This window comes from Cynocephalus volans, chromosome 14 (assembly GCF_027409185.1).
Source record: "Cynocephalus volans isolate mCynVol1 chromosome 14, mCynVol1.pri, whole genome shotgun sequence".
Classification (NCBI taxonomy): Eukaryota; Metazoa; Chordata; class Mammalia; order Dermoptera; family Cynocephalidae; genus Cynocephalus; species Cynocephalus volans.
In genome coordinates, this window is record NC_084473.1 from 59,722,279 (window position 1) to 59,744,746 (window position 22,468).

The window sequence follows — 22,468 nt, forward strand, 5'->3', positions numbered from 1 at the left end:
AGAGTAATATTCCATTGTGTATATATACCACATTTTCCTTTTCAGGCACAGAAAGAGAAATACCATGTGTCTTCACTCGTAAGTGAGAGCTAAAAAATAAACAAATGAAAAAGAAAGAAAGATACAACTATCACAATAATACGCTGAACTTTTAAAAGGAGAGAAGAAAACTGAGGTTACTAGAGGTGGGAAAGGGGGTGGGGGTAATGAGAGGAATTAGTAAAGGGCCATGAAAAAAGATTACATTGTATAGTGTTGAATATACTAATTATCTTGATTTGAGCATCACATATTACACACAGGTAATGATATTCAACTATATAGCCCACAGATATGTACAATCCACTATGTCACAATTTTTTTAAAAAAGGAAAGAAAATAACTCTTTGAACAATATATACTTCATACAAACTTTCTAAGACAAAAATCATACTACTCACTTTTTAAAAGGAGTGACACACACACACACATCACCTGTGATTTTCAAAATTTTACAAGAAGGAGGATGTTAGCTTTAATGACCTATTGTTTAACATTATCACTTGAACATTTAACCTGTTCCCAACTTTTCAAGCTCTATGAGGGCATTGTGGGGACACTTCAGGCAGACTAAATACTACCAGCACTATCATGGAAAGGATTAGTGTGAGAGCACATGCCATGGCTGGGAAGCTATGCTAGTGCACCACAGCTATGGAGATGAAGCCCAAGAGGCAGACAAGGGCTTATCAACCACTGCAGTATTTCAAGCTGGAGAATCCATGACCTGTTAGAAAGATCATTCTGATGGCAGTTTCAGGGGATTAATTGGGGAGGGGGGATGGAATGGGAAGATTAGGAGGCATAAGAGTACAGATAGAGTGCCTCCGTTTAATCATGATAAAATAGAGAAGGTCTAGATTCAGGTAACAATAGTGACCTGAACTGAAAAAGATGTTTTTGACAGGATTTAGAAGGAAGAATTGATGGAATCTGGCCACTGATTGGATAAGCATTACAGGTTAGGAAGGATTCTAGTATGACTCTTAACTTTCAGGTTCCATCTAAATAACTGTACCATCCACCAAAATGGAGAATACAAGAGGAAAAGTAGGTTTGGTGAGAAAGACAATGACTTTATGTCTGTACATAATGAGTCTGAGAAACCTGTGTACATCCAAGGGGAGGTATCCAGCAAGCCAGGTGAATACGTGGATGTGGAATCAGGAGAGGTCTAGGAGTGGTCTAGGCTGGAGTCAGAGATGGGAATAGCTAAACTAGAAGGAAACTCTCAACCTGTACAAAACGACAGAAAAGCTAAAAATGGGACCCTGGAAAGCCCCAACATTTCATGGGTAGGCAATGCATTAAATAATTGCATTCAGGAGGCAGGTAGGTTGAGAGTTGTATGACTAGGGAAGTGGTCAGCAACCATCAAATGCTGAAAAGTCATCAGGTAACATAAGAGAAATATATTTATCAGATAGGAAGTCACTGGTGACCTTTGCAAGAGCAGTTCCAAGAAAACACTGAAGACTTAGTCAGAATGCAGTGCTCTGAGAAGTGAATGAGAAATGAAGAAGCAGAGAAAGTCAGTGCTTACTATTATTTCAATGAGTTTGGCTATAGAGAAATGTGAACATTCAACTAATAACAGAAGAGAAACAATTTTAAGGAAGAATTTTGTCTGTTCTTGTGTGGTTTGGGCCTGTTTATCAGGTAATATAGCAAGATTGATGGGTCCTGGAGAGGGTGACAAAGTAAAGGTGTCAAAGGGAATGATGTGAGATCCACAGTGGAAGTATTGATGGAACTAGTCTTGGACAAGAGGAGGGGCTGCTTTTTCACTGTATTGAGAGGGAGAGATTCATGTGCATATAGATAACTTGTTGGGTGGGCGGTGAGGAGCAGATAAACTTAATGAAGTGCCACTTAAAAGGTGAGATCCTCCGTTGAGAGGGTAGGGAGCTGATCAAGCAAGTTTAAAGACAGCAATGAAGGATGGAAAAGGTACTGATGAAAATGAAAGAGCTTTAGTATCTCAGTAGCATAATTAGGGCCTCCTCCCTAAAATTAAGCTCAGCCTATGTATGTGGAAATATGAGGTGACTATCACATAAAGAAATTCTGAATACAAATTGCTTTACATAAAACAATATTTCTTGACTTCCGTGTGGGAAGATGACACATCTAGCTGCCTCCCGAGGAGGACATGTTCTTTGAATTCTTCCAATAACTGTGGCGATGGCCTTTTAATATCCAATACATTTGTGCAATCATTGTCAGGATTAAGAATGGAAGCTGTAGCCTTGGAATAGTTTTCCTTCAGCATTACACTAACTGACCTAATCCAAGAGTCAAACTCCAAAAATCTTAGCATATTGGCATTAGCCACTGCCATGTTTACATATGACAGCATTTTATTTTAAACCACGATCTATGATCTATTGTTACAATTTTTAATTGTAAGCTACACCTTTCGTGTCAAATTTTCCCAAGGCTTGAATAACAAGCATCTGAAAAAAACCTCATAAATGCTCCCTAGTGGGAAAACTGTACATACAACTACCTGTTTATATATGCAGTAACTTGAATTATACATGAAAATTCCACATGGATGCCCAGAATCAGTACTGTGTTAATTCAAGAAGTACATTAATTTTTTGGATGTATTTAGTAGCAGATCATAAGAAAAATCTGTTCTTTAAACTGGGTTTTCTTAAAAAAAAATATGCTAGTTGGAATCTCCTATTTCAAGGAATCTACTCTTCCCAGGAAAAATAATTTGTAACAAATATTAATTGTATAATACACTAAAAATGAGAAACAAAGCTTAATAAAACCTTGGAAATTCTACATGTACATCTTTCAAAGAGCCTGCAAGCCCGTACAGTTTCCCTATCCTATAAAACTTAAGTGTCTTATTGAAAATAAAATTTAATGATAAATGTCAGTTGCAGAAGTTATCACCTTTTCATTCGAATGCTTGACTTCTATTGGATAATTCTCTTCCAAGAGACCTTCTTGGGAAAAAGAGGTGACAGCCAACTCACTGCCTAATTGATTTAGGAACAGTGCCCAGGGAGATAGTCCAATTAAGTTTACAAGCTGGCAATTAGCAGGAAGCCCTCTAAATCCCTACACTGAGAGCCTGTTTACTTTAGTAAGAAGGCAAATGTGCTAGAGATAGGAAGAGAAAGCTGTGCTTTTTGCAAAGCTGTTGTGAGTAGGCCCACAAGGGAGGGCTGAAGAAAAGCTAGGTATATGTGGGCAGAGAGCCTTCTGTTTGACAGGTAACTGAGTAATTGGGGGGGTGGGGGAGGGAGAGAGAGAGAGAGTGTGTGTTTTAACAGACATGCAAAACATCAAACATCCACTTTAATTAGTGTTATGTATGGAGACATACAACTGTTAAATGTGTAGTGGGGCAAAGTACAACTGGATTATCTCACAATAAATGAGATTCCAAACATTTTTTCTTGAACAATATTAACATTATGAATAGATTTAGTTACATTTTTATTATGCAGTAGGAAAATCAGCCTCATGTTATATCTTTCAGGTTAATCAAGTCATTTTCACTAGATTTATTTCATGTGTTCAATATCAGAGACAAGTATATCCATAAACAAAACAAAGTAAATTGAAAGCTATTTAACAAACACTACAGTGTCTTGAAAAACTTAACTTTATATCACAGAACCAAATCCTGTAAGAAGTTTTAAAATGTACTTCTTTTCAATGTTTTCAAGTAGCCATAATGTACATTAATTAAAATTTGTTTTTCTAAATCTCACTGAGTTTCTCTCAAGAATGTTAAGTTATACAAAACTATGATATACCTAAAGTATATCATATATTTTAGGGCATAGCTGGTAATGCAGAACTTCAAAAGGCAAATGAATCATCACAATAAAACTTCATTTTAAAATTTCCTAGTTGAAATGAACTACATTAATATATATTTTATAGATATTGATAAATCCTTTTGAATATTTGTATCCAAAAGGAAAACAAAAATGAAAAGTGATACAAATATCTTCAGCAAATTCTAACTAAACATCTGCTTTCTTTTCTTTCAAAACGCTTGCTTCACACAATTCCGATCTGGGAAGCAACAGACACCAATAATCTAAAATAATTATTAAAGAAAAAGCATTATATTCCTACACAGAATTTTTCAATGGACATAGTAATAAGTACTTTTAAAATATTCACATATTATTTCTTAAGAAATTTTTCAGTAGGACAGTTTAGAGTATCAAATGTCAAAGTTCAGGCTTTTTAATTGTAACGATGGACTGACAATTGGTGTAATTTCCAAATTCTTCAATATCTACTGTTCCTTTGACATTTAGAAAATCATCCACAAAGTTTTTAAGGATACTACATGAAATGTATGTTTGAAAGGCAAACATATTTATGGGATGACAAATAGAAAGTCAACACTCCAAGAATAGTTTTATTGCCTTAATTATGTCACCATCATGAACACTTTAATTTACTTACTCACCAACTTCCTTGACTTACCAAGTTTAAAGAAAAGCACACCGAAAGGTCCTCTGTCAAATCTGAGGAAGAGGAGGTCATAGATGTCCCCACTTTCAGGCTTCTGAGAGACATCCTGAGGAGCTATCCACTGCATTTGAACGAGACTGCTGGAAACATCAAAGAATTTATTGAATTGCAAAGTCTCCCTGGGTAAGTGGTCTTCAGCCAAGAGCTGGATGTTAATAGGGGATAGAGCCACATCAAAAATTTGCAGCTCCCCTTGGTTGCTGCCAACTACCAGAATAGCCCCACTTGGGTGGCAGCTTATTAATGATGGCAAAAGTTCAGCCTGAGCTAAGAGAGTCACTCTACGGTGAGTTTCATAAAGAATCACTGAAGAATCTTCACAGCCCAGAATCAGTTTGTCTTCAGTAACATTTCTGCAGCAGCTGATGGCCTTCGATCTTAGTGGTATTCTGGTGACTGACACACACTGGATTTTGTTCCGAACGTATTCATATACGCAGCTGTCAGCCATGGGCTCTTTGTCTACACTGATGGAACACTCCACTGTGAACAGCTGATAAGGCTGTTTAGTGCTAAAGCAAACATCCAGCGGATCCCATTCTGTGCGGATGGAACTCAGAACCTGTAAGAAAGGTATCAAGTACACTCAGATAGACCTTGGTTTTTCCTCAGCTGTCACACATAGGCCCGTATGTTAATTCAGAAACTTCTTAAAGAACATCAATTATCACCTTAAGCATCAGCAACATATAAGTATACAACAGTATACGGCACACACATATCTTACGTGGAGCACATATATCTTCTACAGCTGCAGGAATTAAAACTGTAAGATTTTAACACTTTGTTTTGAAAAACCCATAAATTTCCTAAAAATGTCCAATAATACATATAAACTAATAAGGTGGGCTTTTAATAAAATAATATGGTTAGCAGAATATCTAAACAAGTTAGAAGTTAGAAAGGATGAATAAAGGACTTTAAATGATTAACCAATCTCCTTTCCACCCACCACCCTTCCCAATTCTGAAATTATTGGTAAATTACTTACCAGAAATATATTTCTAGTTGGTAGGGCTGGGCAGGCAAAGGAAAAAACTTAAGAATTCTGTTAACAATCTTGTAGAAATATTTTTCTATCAGAAAGGATATGAAGGATTGCTAAGTAGACAGATAACTAATAGACATAATGTGATGTACTGGTTTAAAAAAGAGAAAATTAAGATCTAGTAAATAATATGATTTGTCAATACTGGGTAAGAAAAATTCAAAAAGCGTCTTTGGTGTAGAAAGGCTACCTACCTACAAAAACACCAACGCATTAGAACAAACAGGCCTTTATTCATATGTAAATGTTGGGAGGCCAGGAACCAGGGGAGTGGTATTAAAGAGGATATTTTCTAACATTTAGTCAAAAAATTTAAAATCAGACACAGAAGCATAAAATAACACATATCTACACATGTGATAAAATTTTATAGATCTATACACCAAGAAAAAGTACATGTAAAATTGGATGAAATCCTACTGAGATCTGTACCTGAGTTAATAGACTGTAACAAGGTAATTTTCCTGTATTTGATAATGTCCTGCAGTAATGTAAGATACTATCATTGGGAGAAACTGAGGGGGAAAGTACACAAAGAATTTGCTGTACTATTTTAGCAATTTCTTGTGAGTCAAAGTATTTCAAAATTAAAAATTCTGGGTGTGTGTGTGTGTGTGTGTGTGTGTGTGTGTGTGTGTGTGTGTGTGTGTGTGTGTGTGTGTGTGTGTGTGTGTGTTTAAAAAGCACATACAGCTATGTTACAGAGTGCTGGATTGGGGACAGAAAGGGGGGCTTGACAAGACTTTTTAAAAAATCCATCCTACACATCATCACCAAATTAATCTTCCTAAACTAAATGCTTTTGCTTTCACGTCCCTGTTCAAACCCTTCAGTGGATGTCTATCCTATACCTGTCTCACTACTGTATTTTGGAAGTAGATAACTTGATTTCACAGGTTCACAGCTGAAGAGGAATTTGCTTCAGAATGAATCGTGCCTTAAGTCTCACCCATAAGAAAGTACTTCAAAAAGTTTATGGAAAGACTCATATTATCGTTTAATTCTATTTTTCCACAAACGCTTTGAAGTACCCTTCTATCTGATTAAGAAGAGGCACTAGACTTTGGACTTTTGAGTTGGTGCTGGAATGAGTTAAGATTTTTGGACTATTGGGATTGAATAAATGTATTTTGCATTGTGAAAAGGACATGAATTTCGGGGGCCAAAGGCAAAATGCTATATTTTGAATGTGTCCCCCAAAGTTCATGTGTTGGAAACTTAATCCCCAGTGCAACAGTGTTGGGAAGTGGGACCTTTAGGAGTAATTAGGTCACGAGAGCTCTGTCCTCATGAATGGATTAATGCTGTTATTGCAGAAGTGGGTTAGTTATTATGGGAGTGGGTTCCTGATAAAGGATGAACTTGGCTCTCTTCCTCTTTCTCTCTCACGCATGCTCTCTTGCCCTTCTGCCTTTTACCACAGGATGATGCAGCAAGAAGGGCCTCGCCAGATGCAGGGCCCTCGACCCTGGACTTCCCATACTCCAGAACTATAAGAAATAAATCTCTGTTCTTTATAAATTACTCAGTCTCAGGTGTGTTACAGCAGTACAAAATGAACTACAATAGCTACCCATGACTAATGAATTACATTTTTATTCCCTTGACTGGAACGGAAAATCCTGTAGAATCCATATCTAACTCCTTCCCTCTGTCACGTTCTCTTCCCTGCTCTCATCTTGGTTTTTGCCAAACAAATATTTGAGTATGAGCTATGTGCCAGGCCCTGGTCCTGGATTCTGGGAAACAGCAGTGAGTAAATCCTCTCCCTCAGGGAGCATACCTTTATTAAGGGAGAAAAGTGGTATCTTTTTCTTACCCATTAGAAGGTTTATGGCCGACACACTCATAACAAAAGACAGATTAACAAGAGAAAAACATAAACTTATTTAACCAAAGTTTTACATGAAATTGTAGACTTCAGAAATGGAGACCCAAAGACCCAGGGAAAATTGTGTATTTTATGCTTAGATTTGATGAAGAATGGACCATAATATAGAAGTATGATTGGACAAAAAGCAGGTATGACCTAATGGTAATAAACTAGGGAGAACTAAGCAAGGCCTGTTGTTCAGATTTTTTTTTTTTAAGGTTTCTGGGTCTTTATTCTTTTCTTCCAGAAATAGGGTAGGACACCTGTCATGTGAGGGTCTTATGACCTACTTTCAAGGGAGGTAGGTCAGAGAATTCTTTATATGGCCTCAGGGGAGAAAGGTGGGAGAAGGTCAGAGAAAGAGAAAGAGAAGGTCAGAGAAAGCATTCTGCTTCTACAATTTTCTCAATTTTCTTCAGCTTAAAATACTCAATAGGCCAAGGTGCTATATTCTGGAGTAGCATTTCCTGCACCCTATCACACTAATGACAAAAGAGAAGGCAATAATTAACAAGTAAATATATATATAGATAGATAGATAGATAGGTATTCTACATATGTACGTCCTAAGTACTGTGAAGTAAAATAAAGCCAAGTAGGAGGAGTGGGAGCAACAGGAATGGGGAGGAGGGAGGCGAGTGAGAAGAGGGGTGTGAACTAGAGACCAGGACAGGTCTCCCTGATAAAGGTGACATGAAAGATGGTAAGCCACACAGCCATCATGGAGAAGAGGGTTCCAGACAGAGGAGAAAGGCCCTGAGGCAGAGGCTCTATTGGCCTGATCAAGGAGACCAATACGGGGAGAGAAGGGCGAGCAAGAAAGACAGGAGTGGGAATTGAGGGGTGCCGGGAATGTTGTGCAGTAACTTGTAGGCCTTACAGGGACTGCCACTTTTTCTCTAAATGAGATGAAAAGCCATAAGCAAGTTTTGAGCAAAGGAGAGACATGATCTGACTTGCAAATTCTTGTCTTACAGTCTCCTACAGTCTCCCCTCTTGTACTCTACACTCTGAGTTCAAACTAAAACCTGCCCTGCATTTTCCCAGCTCTGTAACTTCTGTCATGCTCTTTCCACACTCTTCACCCACAGAGACTCAGTTTTTCCTACCAACCACACTTACCTTTGAAGAACTAGACCAAAAGTATCCCAGTTGTTTGGATTCCTTCCAGCTGGGTGGCATCTTTACTTCCTTCAGTCCACTTCCATATGCCCTTCCCAGCCCCGACCTGGCCAATGCCTCTCTTGTGACATTTGGCCTTCTATTTGCTTCTGATGTTTAGTCATTTGTCCTTATTTTCACTGTAAGCTTAAAAAAATTGTCTTATGTATTTTACACTTTTTTGTACCTGTATAGCAGCTAGCCAAAAGCTGTGCTGGTAGTACATAATAAACTTTTTAAAACTATGAATTAAAAATAAACAATATAATTCTGGTTGAAATATCATACTTCCAGAAAGCTTAAAGTTTTGTAAAGGAAGCGTAGGGCAGATGATTGAGAGGCCAGGTGATGTTGAGTAGAGCCTGTACTCACACAGGGACAGCCTAAAAGGAGGGGCCCAGCCAGATGGCAGTCTTGGCCTAGAACAGGTTAGGCCCAAAGTCAAGGGAGAAGGGTCCTAGGGTTCCTCATTTCCAAAAGTTTGTGAGACCTCTAATAGGCTCAGTAGTTTCACTAAGAGGAAGTAGCAAAAACGTGCTATTATTTTTCTGGTTGTTTTGTAGATCCTTTTTTCCAGTCTTATTGTCTTCCTTTGTGGTTGAGTGGTTCTCTCTAGCTTTGCATTTCTGTTTCTCACTATTTATTTTTAGTATGTTTCTTATAAGTTTTTGTGTTATGGATACCATGAGGCTTACAAAAAAACATAGTTATAACAAATTATTTTAGACTAATAACAACTTAAATTTGATATCTAAGAAAAAAGAAAAAAAACCAAAGCCAACTCTACACTTTGCTGTCATTTCCCCTCACCTTTTGACATTTTGCTCTTCCAATTAACTTTTAATATTGCTGGTCTTTTATATGGTTGTTGTATATGTTATTACCTCATTAGGTTTATTCCTTAGTGTTTATACTAAGGATATAAGTGAGTGGTTTATTCATCACCCTTACAACACTGGAGTATTCTGAGGTTGTCTGTGTATTTACTTGACTAATGGGTTAAATACCTTCAGATGTTTACTTGTTGCTCTTTAGTGTCATTTTCTTTCAGACTGAAGAACTCCCTTCAGCATTTTTAAAAATTAATTTTTAAAATTTATTATTAGCATACTCATTCTTACAAATCACGATATTTCTTTATGCCCTTTGCCAGACCTATCACTTCCCAAACCACCCCCCCAAATCCCCCCCCATTTCTAACATCCTTAGGATTGTTCTCTCCTTCTGAAAGTTCAATGTATTATTGTGGTCTTTTCTTTCTTTCTTTCCTTCATTCCTTCCTTCTTCTGCCCCTTGCTTCCTAACAGCCAGTAGTGAGAACATGCAGTATTCCTGTTTCTTTGTCTGGCTTATTTCACTAAACATAATTTTCTCCAGACTCATCCACGTTCTGCAAAGGGTAGAATTTCATTCTTTTTAATGGCTGAATAGTATTCCATTGTGTATATATACCACATTTTCTTTATCCAGTCGTCCGTCAATGGACACTTAGGTTGGTTCCATATTTTGGCTATTGTAAATGCAGCTGCAATGAACATGGGAGTGCACTTATCCCTTCGACATGATGATTTCCATTCCTTTGGATATATGCCCAGTAGTGGAATTCCTGGATTATATGGTAGCTCTATTTGTAGTTGTTTGAGAAACCTCCATACTCTTTTCTATAAAGGCTGTGCTAATTTACAGTCCCACCAACAGTGCAGAAGAGTTCCCCTTCCTCTGCATCCTCACCAGAATTTGTGATTCTTAGTCTTTTCAACAAGGCCAGTCTAACTGAGGTGAGATGATATCTTAACGTGGTTTTGATTTGCATTTCTCCGATGACTACTGATGTTGAGTATTTTTCATGTACCTGTTGGCCATTTGTATGTTCCTTTGAAAAATGTGTATTCATCTCCTTTGTCCACTTTTTAATTGGATTATTTGGTTTTTTACTGTATAATTGTTTGAGTTCTTTGTATATTCCGCATATTAATCCCTTGTCAGATGTATAGTTTGCAAATATTGTTTCCCATTCCATAGGTTGCCTTTCCACTCTGTGGATTGTTTCCTTTGCTGTGCAGAAGCTTTTTAGTTTGAAATAATCCCATTTATTTTTTCTTTTGTTGCTTGTGCATTTGGGGTTTTATTCATAAACAAATTGCCAATATCATCCTGAATGGGGAAAAGCAGCTTTTCCCTTAAGAACAGGAACAAGACAAAGATGCCTACTCTCACCACTCCTATTTAACATAGTTTTAGAAGTTCTAGCAAGAGCAATCAGGCAAGAGAAATAAATAAAGGCCATCAAGATTGGAGAGGACGAGGTCAAACTGTCCTTGTTTGCTGATGACATGATCTTACATTTAAAAAAACCTGTAGACTCTACCAAGAAACTCTTACAGCTGATTAACAATTTCAGTAATATTGTAGGATACAAAATCAACACCCCAAAATCAACAGCATTTTTATACTCCAATAACAAACTAGCAGAAAATGAAATCAAAAAGCAAGTCCATTCATAATAGTCACCAAAAAAAATAAAATACCTAGGTATCAATTTAACCAAGGAGGTGAAATATCTCTACAATGAGAACTACAAAACACCACTGAAAGAAATTAAATAGGACACAAAAAGGTGGAAAGATATACCATGTTCTTGGATAGGAAGAATTAACATAGTGAAAATTTCCATTCTACCCAAAGCAATCTACAGATTTGATGCAATCCCCATCAAAATACCAATGACATTCTTCACAGAAATAGGAAAAGCAATCCAAACATTCATATGAAACAACAAAAGACCCCAAATAGCCAAAGCAATCCTAAGCAAAAAATAAATAAATAAATAAAGCCAGAGGCATAACACTACCCAACTTCAAATTATATTACAAAGCTATTGTAACTAAAACAGCATGTTACTGGCATAAAAACAGACACTCGGACCAATGGAACAGAATAGAAAACCCAGGAATCAACCCACATACTTACACAGCCAACTGATCCTTGACAAAGGCAGCAAGAACATACATTGGGGAAAAGACTGTCTCTTCAATAAATGGTGCTGGGATAATTGGACTTCCATAAGCAGAAAAATGAAAGTGGACCTGTACCTCTCACCATATACCAAAATCAATTCAAAATGGATTAAAGACTTAAATATAAGACCTGAAATCACAAAATTACTAAAGGAAAATATAGGGGAAACACTCCAGATAATAGGACTGGGAAAAGACTATGAATAAGACCCCTTTAGCATTTCTTGTAGGGCAGGTCTATTGTTGGTGAATTACCTTAGCCTTTGTTTGTCTGGAAAATAATGTATTTCTTCTTCATATTTGAAGGTTAGTTTGGCCAGATACAGAATTCTTGTCTGACAGTCTTTTTCCTTCAGCACTTTGAATATATCATCCCATTCTCTTCTGGCATGTAGGGTTCTACTGAGAAATCCATTGAGAGATGTTTTGGGGCTCTGTTGAATGTTATATGTTTCTTTTCTCTTGCTGTTTTCAATATTCTCTGTTTGGTTTTTAATAATTTTATTATGATGTTTCCTGATTGCTCCTCCCTTTGGACTGAATTTGATTGGTGGCCTCTGAGCTTCCTATATCTGGATGCTGTCATCTTTTCCCTACTTGGGAAACTTTCAGTCATTATTTCCTTGAGAGCTTTCTAGGTCTCTTCCTTTTTTTTTTTTTTTTTTTTTTCCTTCAGGTATGCCAATTATGTGGAGATTATTTCACTTGAGGGAGTGCCATATGTGCTGCATTTCTGTTTTTTTATTCTTTTTGCTCCTTTAATTGGAAAATTCCATGTGTTTTATCTTCAAGCTCACTGATTTTTTCCTGTGTTTGATTAAGTCTGCTGTTGGAGCTTTCTAGTAGGTTTTCAATTCAGAAAATGTATTAACTTGTAGAATTTCTATTTGGTTTCTTAAAATTGATTGTATTCTTCTGTCAAGTTTCTTGTTCTGCTTCCGAATTTTTTTCCAGATATCATTTAATTTTCTATCTGTATTTTCTTGTGACTTCCTGAACATTGTTAAGAGAGTTATTCTGAATTCTCTGTCACTTCATAGATCTGCTGTTCTTCTGTGTCCTTTGCTCATGCTTTGTTTCCTTTGGTGGAGACATATTTCTGTTCTTTCTCAATCATCATGTGAAAGATGCATTTGAGGAAAATGCTACCTCTTCTAGATTTTATAAGTGCTTGTCAGAGCTTTGTGTCTGGTCTGTGGTATTTTTTTTCTGTTCTGTGGTGGATTAATAGCTACCACCACCACTTAGACTCTTCACAGGAACTAATGTGCTGTTCTGTGGTTAGCTCACAAGTTGGGAGAATTTCCCGGAGGGACCAGACCTAGCTCTGTGCTTGAGCTGAATTTCTGCCCTGCTACTGATTCTCTAGGGAAGGCTTTTTCTGCAGATTGTTAATCACTTCTAGGTCTGAGGTATGTGGAAATTCCAGCCTAGGACTCAGCCTTGCCTGCAGCTTTCACATCTTGCAGTTCTATCACCCTGACTGATTTCCACTGAGACCAGTAGCCCTCACTGTGCTCAATGTTCTCCCAGAGCCTTTCTCCTGCATTCAACGGCTTCTGGTGGGGCATTCTGTGTATGTATCCCTTGCAATCACTCACCATCCTCTGGATGGCTTTTTTCTCCAATTGACTTTGGTCCGCTTGCTCCTGTGAAGGCCCAGGGGAATCCTGCCAGTGGTCATTATGGCCTGTGGGCTGGTATGGTGCGCTCCAAAGCCCTCCTCTACCCTGAAGACTCCAAGTAGATTTACATGAAGGGTGCTGCTGCAACTTTTTCTGGCTTTAATCTGTGTGTAGTAGCTACTTTCTGCGCCTTACCAGGGCAGCTCAGCAGTGGCCAGGGCTCAGAATGATAGGTGCCATCCCTGTACCCTCTCACCATGGCCTCTTGCAACTTCACAAACTCTGAAGGTCTCTCATCTTCTTTCCCCAGCTCCAGCATTCCCAGGTTGGCAGTCTTTGCTTTTTAATAGTTGTAACTGTGTACCTGTGGGGAGGAGTGACACTGGGAATCATCTAGTTCATCATCTTGATAATATCACCCCAAAAAACGGATTGGAATTTCAATTAGAATTCTGAAATAAGATGCTTACTATTTAAAAAGCAGGGAGAAACAAAAAATCAATAAAAATGGGCTCAGAGAAAATATCACAATGAGATGCAGGGGAAGAAATTTCCATCGTTCAGTTCTTCTAGGAAAATGCTAATAGGATAGACCAAGATCATGAAAAATGAAGTGCAAACACCTACATTTTCAGCAGCCTTCTAAAGTTACTAAAGTATACCCTATTGTCTAAAGAACTACTTGCATATGAAAGAAAAATGTTAATACATTTTATAGCTATAAGACCTTCTGCTAGCAGATCACTTGCAAATAAGAAGTTGAAAACACCAAGTAGTATTATGTAACTACTGCAAAATACCAAGAAAAAATATATATTTTTAAAAATCCAAACTTGCACATACCGAGACATCTCTCATATTTATGCAGTTCCTTTTTTTCTCAAAATGAACTTAGATTGAAGTTCTAGTCAGGAGATGATCAAGGCCAAGACACATTACCGAGATAAGGAATGAAAAATATGGCAGTATAGTGAAGTGAAATGCTAAGTGACAGAGCCCTAAAGAAAAGCACAAAGGAGACAGAAGAGCCCAGAAAGAGAGGATTGTGGTTGGCCACACTCATGTAACCTATCAAGATTAATTTGAAGTCTCCTCCCACCTTCCATCAGGCTTGCTCATTTTCATCGTCTGCAAACTTCAAGATCAAGAATTCTCTTCTCTCACTGAGTTCTCAGTATTAATCCTGTCTTCATGTACTCCTCAGACTTGGAGAATTCTGAAATCTAGTAACTCTTTGTCGTTCTTAAAATACACTTCAGAGGTTTCAGGAACTGATCATTAAAATTCACATGAGATTATCTATCATAATGAACAGGGTATAAGTTCTAACAAACGCATAATGAATAAGCAAACCATGAGAAGGGGAAGAACAGTGTAGACAATTAAGAGATTTTTTAAAAAGACATTTATAATGTGAAAAGTCTGCTATAAGTCTGAAAATCTGAAGGAAAATATATCTGCTTGAATTCTAAGGTAACAAGGAGGTACAAAGAAGAAAAGCACAGAAACACAGGCAGTGTGTTAGCTGAACCACAGGCTATGCATTGTTGGAAGTAGCCAATGAGAGAAGATTGTTATACCAGAGATGGATGACCATGGCCCAATACTTTCTGTTTGTTTCTTTGTTCGTTTCTTTAAGAAAATGGTATGGTAGAGAAATAAATGGTACAAATTGAGAAATTTAAGCTAAAAGAGATCAGAAAAGATAAAAAGGAATTCAAAAAGTCCTGGAATTTTCGGGGGGAGTTTCAAGATGGCGGTGGCTGCGGCGGTTGGCGCAGAGTAGCTGAGGTGGAAAAGGCGGCCACTGGGCCTCAGGCAGCCGGGAAACTTGTGGACCTTCCTCTTGCCATCTCTTAAGGGAGGACCGCAGCTGGTGGCCGGTTGTGGGGGGTGACTGCCATTTTGCCCCCGGCAGGAGAGGCTGCCTCATTTACAGGCAACAGCTTTGAAGTGTGGAGCAGGAAAAGAACTGTTTCTTAGCTGCAAAAGCGAGTCTCGAAACAGGGAACACAGCGCCAGCGCAGCTGTGGATGCAGACAGGATCCCGGAGGCCGGGGCCGCGCTGAAGGCAGCCAGCTGCCCTATTCAGGATTCGAGGTTTCAGGCCGGCATTAAAGAAGATTCCTGGGAGTGCCCGAGCCGCACCGCAGGACCGACTGAACAGCCCGAGGCGGCAGTGGCCGAGAACAGGGAAGGCGACAAACCAGAGGCAGAGAGTGAGCGCCCGACCTGGCAGAGCCCTGTGAGTGACCCCAGGCCCAGCTCTGTTCGGGGGGATTACACCCACCTGGCTCCGGCCTGTATCACCAGGCCACTCACCGCCGCAGGGCTGCCTCCATTTTCCCAGGTGCTGGCAGCTCCGCCCAGCTCAGCCGTCACTGAGCCTTCCCACTTGCTTGGCCCGGCGCGGGGCTTTCTGGAGCCTGCGGGCCGGCCTCCCCTCCCACTCCCTCCGCGGTTCTCTAGCGGGGCTGGTGGCGGGGGCATCCCCGGCCAGTGTCGGGAGGGCAAGGAAGTACGGGCGGGCCAACTGTCACTCCACCACACCCTGGACTTTGGCCCCCAGTAAACTTTCTGTTACTGGGAGGCAGATACCATCTCTGCAGCCACCAGATTGGAAAAAAAGCCTAACCAATTTCTGGTTGGGAATAGTGTGGTAGGAGAGTTCCCAGGTCCACCTGAACCTGCCGGAGAGCAGGCTGCAGGTGGGCACTAGATTCGGTCTATGCCAGGAAGATACAAAGGTGAACAAGACCCGAGAAAGATCTACACAGTGTTACAAAGGCACACAGAGAGACCGGTCGTCTGTGCCTAGCAGAAACCTGGTAGACTTCCTGGGCGAGGTGGTGCCAAGCAGGGTCTTGAAGGCCCAGCTGATAGACGAGGGGCGCAGAAAACACGCCCCAGCCCAGCACAGTGCACACAGAGTGGGGAGACGTGCGGCCAGGGAGGCGGAGACTCGACAGAAACCACACACCCTGTGGGGTCGCCACTGCACGATCCAACAGCCTGGGCCAGAGCACACGGAACAGGGAGAAGTCCTGCACAGGAAGTGAAAGCTCAACAGAGATCACACACCCTGTGGTACGTGACCCACCAGCCCAGCAGAGTCCAAGCTGACCAGAAAGGTGGCTCCCCAGAGAAGCCCAAGACCCGAGGCAACCAGACACACAAGGCACTAGAGGCCAAGTGAGCAGTCACGGAGGGAGCCATACCAAATTGGCAACCACAGCAATATCCTAGTTAGTCATTAGTCTCAAACTGGTCGTCTGTGAATCCCCCTGCCGCAATGAATAAACACACAAAAAAAGATACCAGAAATACAAAAAATCAAGAAAGTACACCACCAAAAGTTAATAAATTTCAAACTCTAGATCCTATAGAACAAGAAGCCATTGAAATAACTGACATGGAATTTCGAGTGATAATTCTAAGGAAACGGAATGAGATACAAGGAAACTCAGCTAGACATCATGATGAAATGAGGAAAAGTATACAGGATCTGAAAGAGGAAATGTACAAGGAAATCAATGTCCTGAAAAAAAATGTAGCAGAACTTGCTGAACCGAAGAAGTTATTCAGTGAAATAAAAAACACAACAGAGGGTTTAACCAGCAGGCTTGTCGAAGTTGAAGAGAGAACCTCTGAACTTGAAGATGGGCTGTTTGAAATAACACAAGCAGACAAAAGAAAGAAAAAAGAATCAAGGACATTGAAGAAAATCTGAGAGAGATATCAGACAACCTTAAGCGCTCAAATATCCGAGACATGGGTATTCCAGAAGGGGAGGAAAATGGAGATTCCATTGAAAACATATTCAACAAAATAGTGGCAGAAAACTTCCCAGGTATAGGAAAAATCACAGATCTTCAGATCCAGGAAGCTCAACAATCTCCAAACGTATTCAACCCAAAAAGGCCTTCTCCAAGACATGTCATAGTCAAATTGGCAAAACTCAGAGACAAAGAGAGAATCTTAAAAGCTGCAAAAGAGAAGCGTCAAATAACCTATAAGGGAGCCCCAATCAGGCTAACATCAGACTTTTCATCACAAACCCTAAAAGCTAGAAAGGAATGGGATGATATTTTCAAAATACTAAAAGACAAATATTGCCAGCCAAGAATACTCTACCCTGCAAGGCTATCCTTCCGAAATGAAGGGCAAGTAGTATATTTCTCAGACAAACAAAAACTGCGGGAGTTCACTACCACACGACCACCCTTACAAGAAATCCTCAAGGGAATACTGGGTTTGGTTCCTGAAAAATAACTACCACTGCCATAGAAACCTAAGAAAAATCTAAACCCACTAGTATAATAAAAATGGCATTCATGAAGAGAAAATAAGCAAACAAAAACACTATCTACAACCTAAGGAACCAACAAACACAGAAACCAAACAGTAAATCAGAAAGCAAGGAACAAAAGACACCTAAGACAACCAAACAACCAAGAAAATGCTAGGAATAAATCAACACCTTTCAATAACAACTCTTAATGTAAAAGGCTTAAATTCCCCAATTAAAAGACACAGACTGGCTGACTGGATCAAAAAGGAGGACCCAACTATATGCTGCCTACAAGAGACCAACCTCACCCATAAAGATTCACACAGACTAAGAGTGAAAGGATGGAAAAAGATTTACCATGCAAACGGAAAAGAAAAACGGGCTGGAGTAGCTATTCTTATATCTGACAAAACAGACTTTAAACTAAAAACCATAAAAAGAGACAATGAGGGACACTACTTAATGATAAAAGGACTGATCCATCAAGAAGACATAACAATTATAAATATGTACGCACCCAATGTTGGAGCAGCCAGATTTATAAAACAAACTCTATTAGACCTAAAGAAGGAAATAGACACTAATACCATAATAGCAGGGGACCGGAACACCCCACTGTCAATATTAGACAGATCATCTAGGCAAAGAATCAGTAGAGAAACACAAGATCTAAACAAGACTCTAGACCAATTGGAATTGGCAGATATCTACAGAACATTCCACCCAACAAACTATTCCAAAAGATTGAAACGGACACAAATCTCCCAAACTCATTCTATGAAGCAAACATCATCCTGATACCAAAACGAGGTAAAGATATAAACAAAAAAGAAAACTACAGGCCGATATCTTTGATGAATATAGATGCAAAAATCCTCACTAAAATACTAGCAAACAGAATACAGCAACACATACATAAAATTATTCATCACGATCAAGTGGGATTCATCCCAGGGATGCAAGGTTGGTTCAACATACGCAAATCAATAAATGTGATATACCATATTAATAAACTCAAATACAAGGACCATATGATCATCTCTATAGATGCTGAAAAAGCATTTGATAAAGTTCAGCACTCATTCATGACAAAGACCCTCTATAAGTTAGGTATAGAGGGAAGGGATCTCAACATAATTAAAGCCATATATGCCAAACCCCACTGCCAATATCATCCTGAATGGGGAAAAGCTGAAAGCTTTTCCTTTAAGAACAGGAACTAGACAAGGATGCCCACTCTCACCACTCCTATTCAACATAGTGTTGGAAGTACTAGCCAGAGCAATCAGAGAAGAGAAGGAAATAAAGGGCATCCAGATTGGAAAAGATGAAGTCAAACTGTCCCTCTTTGCAGATGACATGATCCTATATATCGAACAGCCTAAAACCTCTACAAAAAAAACTCTTGGAATTGATAAATGATTTCAGCACAGTATCAGGATACAAAATCAACACACAAAAATCAGTAGCATTTCTTTTCTCCAACAGCGAACATGCAGAACGAGAAATCAAGAAAGCCTGCCCGTTTACAATAGCCACCAAAAACATAAAATACTTAGGAATTGAGTTAACCAAGGAGCTGAAAAATCTCTGTAATGAAAAGTACAAACCACGGCTGAGAGAAATTAGAGAGGATACAAGAAGATGGAAAGATATCCCATGCTCTTGGATTGGAAGAATCAACATAATGAAAATGTCCATACTACCCAAAGTGATATACAAATTCAATGCAATACCCATCAAAATTCCAAAGACATTTTTCTCAGAAATGGAAAAAACTATCCAGACATTTATATCGAACAATAAAAGACCATGCATAGCCAAAGCAATGCTGAGCAAAAAAAATAAAGCTGGAGGCATAACACTACCTGACTTTAAGCTATACTACAAAGTTATAATAACCAAAACAGTATGGTACAGGCATAAAAACAGACACACTGACCAATGGAATAGAATAGAGAACCCAGAAATCAACCCACACACTTACTTCCATCTGATCTTTGACAAAGGCACCAAGCCTATTCACTGGGGAAGGGACTGCCTCTTCAGCAAATGGTGCTGGGATAACTGGATATCGATATGCAGGAGAATGAAACTAGATCCATACCTCTCACCGTATACTAAAATCAACTCAAAATGGATTAAGGATTTAAATATACACCCTGAAACAATAAAACTTCTTAAAGAAAACATAGGAGAAACACTTCAGGAAATAGGACTGGGCACAGACTTCATGAATACGACCCCAAAAGCACGGGCAACCAAAGGAAAGATAAACAAATGGGATTATATCAAACTAAAAAGCTTCTGCACAGCAAAAGAAACAATTAAAAGAGTTAAAAGACAACCAACAGAGTGGGAGAAAATATTTGCAAAATATACATCCGACAAAGGATTAATATCCAGAATATATAAGGAACTCAAACAGCTTTACAAGAAGAAAACAAGCAACCCAATTAAAAAATGGGCAAAAGAGCTAAGTAGGCATTTCTCTAAGGAAGATATACAAATGGCCAACAGACATATGAAAAAATGCTCAACATCACTCAGCATCCGGGAAATGCAAATCAAAACCACATTGAGATACCATCTAATCCCAGTTAGGATGGCTAAAATCCAAAAGACTATGAACGATAAATGCTGGCGAGGATGCGGAGAAAAAGGAACTCTCATCCATTGTTGGTGGGACTGCAAAATGGTGCAGCCTCTATGGAAATTGGTATGGAGGTTCCTCAAACAATTGCAGATAGATCTACCATACGACCCAAGTATCCCACTGTTGGGAATATACCCAGAGGAATGGAAATCATCAAGTTGAAGGTATACCTGTTCCCCAATGTTCACGCAGCATTCTTTACAATAGCCAAGAGTTGGAACCAGCCCAAATGTCCATCATCAGATGAGTGGATATGGAAAATGTGGTACATCTACACAATGGAATACTACTCAGCTATAAAAACGAATGAAATACTCCCATTTGCAACATGGATGGACCTTGAGAGAATTATATTAAGTGAAACAAGTCAGGCACAGAAAGAGAAATACCACATGTTCTCACTTATTGGTGGGAGCTAAAAATTAATATATAAATTCACACACACACACACACACACACACACACACCAACCGGGGGAGGGGGAAGAAGATATAACAACCACAATTACTTGAAGTTGATATGACAAGCAAACAGAAAGGACATTGATTGGGGGGGAGTGGGGGAGGGAGAAGGGAGGGAGGTTTTGGTGATGGGGAGCAATAATCAGCCACAATGTATATCGACAAAATAAAATTTTTAAAAAAATAAATAAATAAAATATATAAAATAAAAAATAAATGTAATGAAATGCTAAATAAAATAAAATAAAATAAAATAAAATTATACAATTAAAAACCATTTTGAACTGGAAAATGGTCAAATAAAAAAAAAAAAGTCCTGGAATTTTCCAATTTCAAGGATAAACAAATAAGTAGTATCAATCCTAAAGTGAATTATTTTAGCCAAGTTTAAATCAGTTAGATTTAAGGTTGAAACCAGTGAAAAAAATGCATCACTCATATGATTCATTTTTATTCTTAAAAAAGCTATATTTGAAAAAAGGACATAGAAATGATCCAAAAGTGATCAAAGGAGAAACAGTAAAGAGAAGGAAAGGCATAATCAGTCAATATGATTGACGCCATCTCTGGAAGGTATTTTAAAATTAGGAAAGCACAAAAAGCAGAAAAGCAATCACAGTAAGTTAGAGATAGTCTCAAAATTCTCATGTTTTGGCTAGACAGGATCTCTATTATGACTCTTTTAAAGTCACCTAATACGTAAAATCAGGAAAAAGATTTATTTAAGGAGTGGCCTTTTCTGGAACTGAAAACTTCCACCAGTGAGTAACCAAGTTATTTAAAAGATATGTGGCAACCAAAAGTTCTTAGCTTTTCACTAGAATTTATTCTGAAATCTACATTTCTCCTCTTACTTTGCAGAAATTTTTAGGAACAGGAGATAAAAGGCATGCTTTATTTTTACTTTATTATGAAACATTCAAAATGCACATAAAAGTAGAGGAAATAACATGATAAATGTAAAAATTAGTTTTATGAGATAATATCCTTTTGCTTCATTTTTTTTAAAGAAATAAAATATCACAAATACAGTTGAAGTCTGCCAGATCCCATTCTCTTCTCTCTCTTCCCAGAAGCAAGACTACTATGGATTTGGTATTTATTGCTATGCATATCATTATTTCATCAATCCAGAACAATCCTATAGAAGACATAGTATTATTTTGAATGTTTTAAAATTTATATATAAATGTTATTATATTGTATCATACTGTAATTTCTTTTTGCTCAACTTATTCTTTTGAGATTTCACATAACCACATAGCCCTAGTTCAGTCATTTAAATTGCTATATAGCATTCCACTCCCTGAAAGCACCCCAAAATATGTTTTCATTTTTCTCTTAGTAGACACTTAAGTCGTTTCTAATTTTTTCTTACTATTACGAACGATGCTGATACAAACACTAATGTACATGTCTCTTTGTGTACATGGGCCAGTTTTTCTTAGTGTAGGAGACTCACACCTTTAATTGTATTAGCTATTGCTAAGTTGCTCTCCATAGGGGTTTACCCTCTAATAAGCACTGAATGAGAGTTCCCTATTGCTCCACATTTTCACTTACTCAAATATATCAACTAAAACCAAAAAAATAACAATTGTTTTCAAATGGATACATCTTTTATTTTTAAAAGCTTTCAATGAATTAAAAGTCTAGAAAGACATACATATCTACTAGGAAGTTAAAGTATAAACATTCCCTTATCCATACTTTTTGGTATGTGAAAGTTATAAACTTACATGTCTGTATTAATGAAGTCTTCTAATCCACAGAACTACT

At 38.4% G+C, this 22,468-nt stretch overlaps 1 protein-coding gene across 1 annotated transcript in view; it reads right to left on the reverse strand.

Moving 5' to 3' along the window:
• Positions 1–22,468, reverse strand: part of WDPCP (WD repeat containing planar cell polarity effector) — a 300,778-nt gene that overhangs the window by 226,815 nt on the left and 51,495 nt on the right. Inside the window, exon 10 of the mRNA XM_063077774.1 lies at positions 4,510–5,119. Coding sequence (XP_062933844.1) covers positions 4,510–5,119 — 610 coding nt within the window. The remainder of the gene's footprint in view (positions 1–4,509; positions 5,120–22,468) is intronic.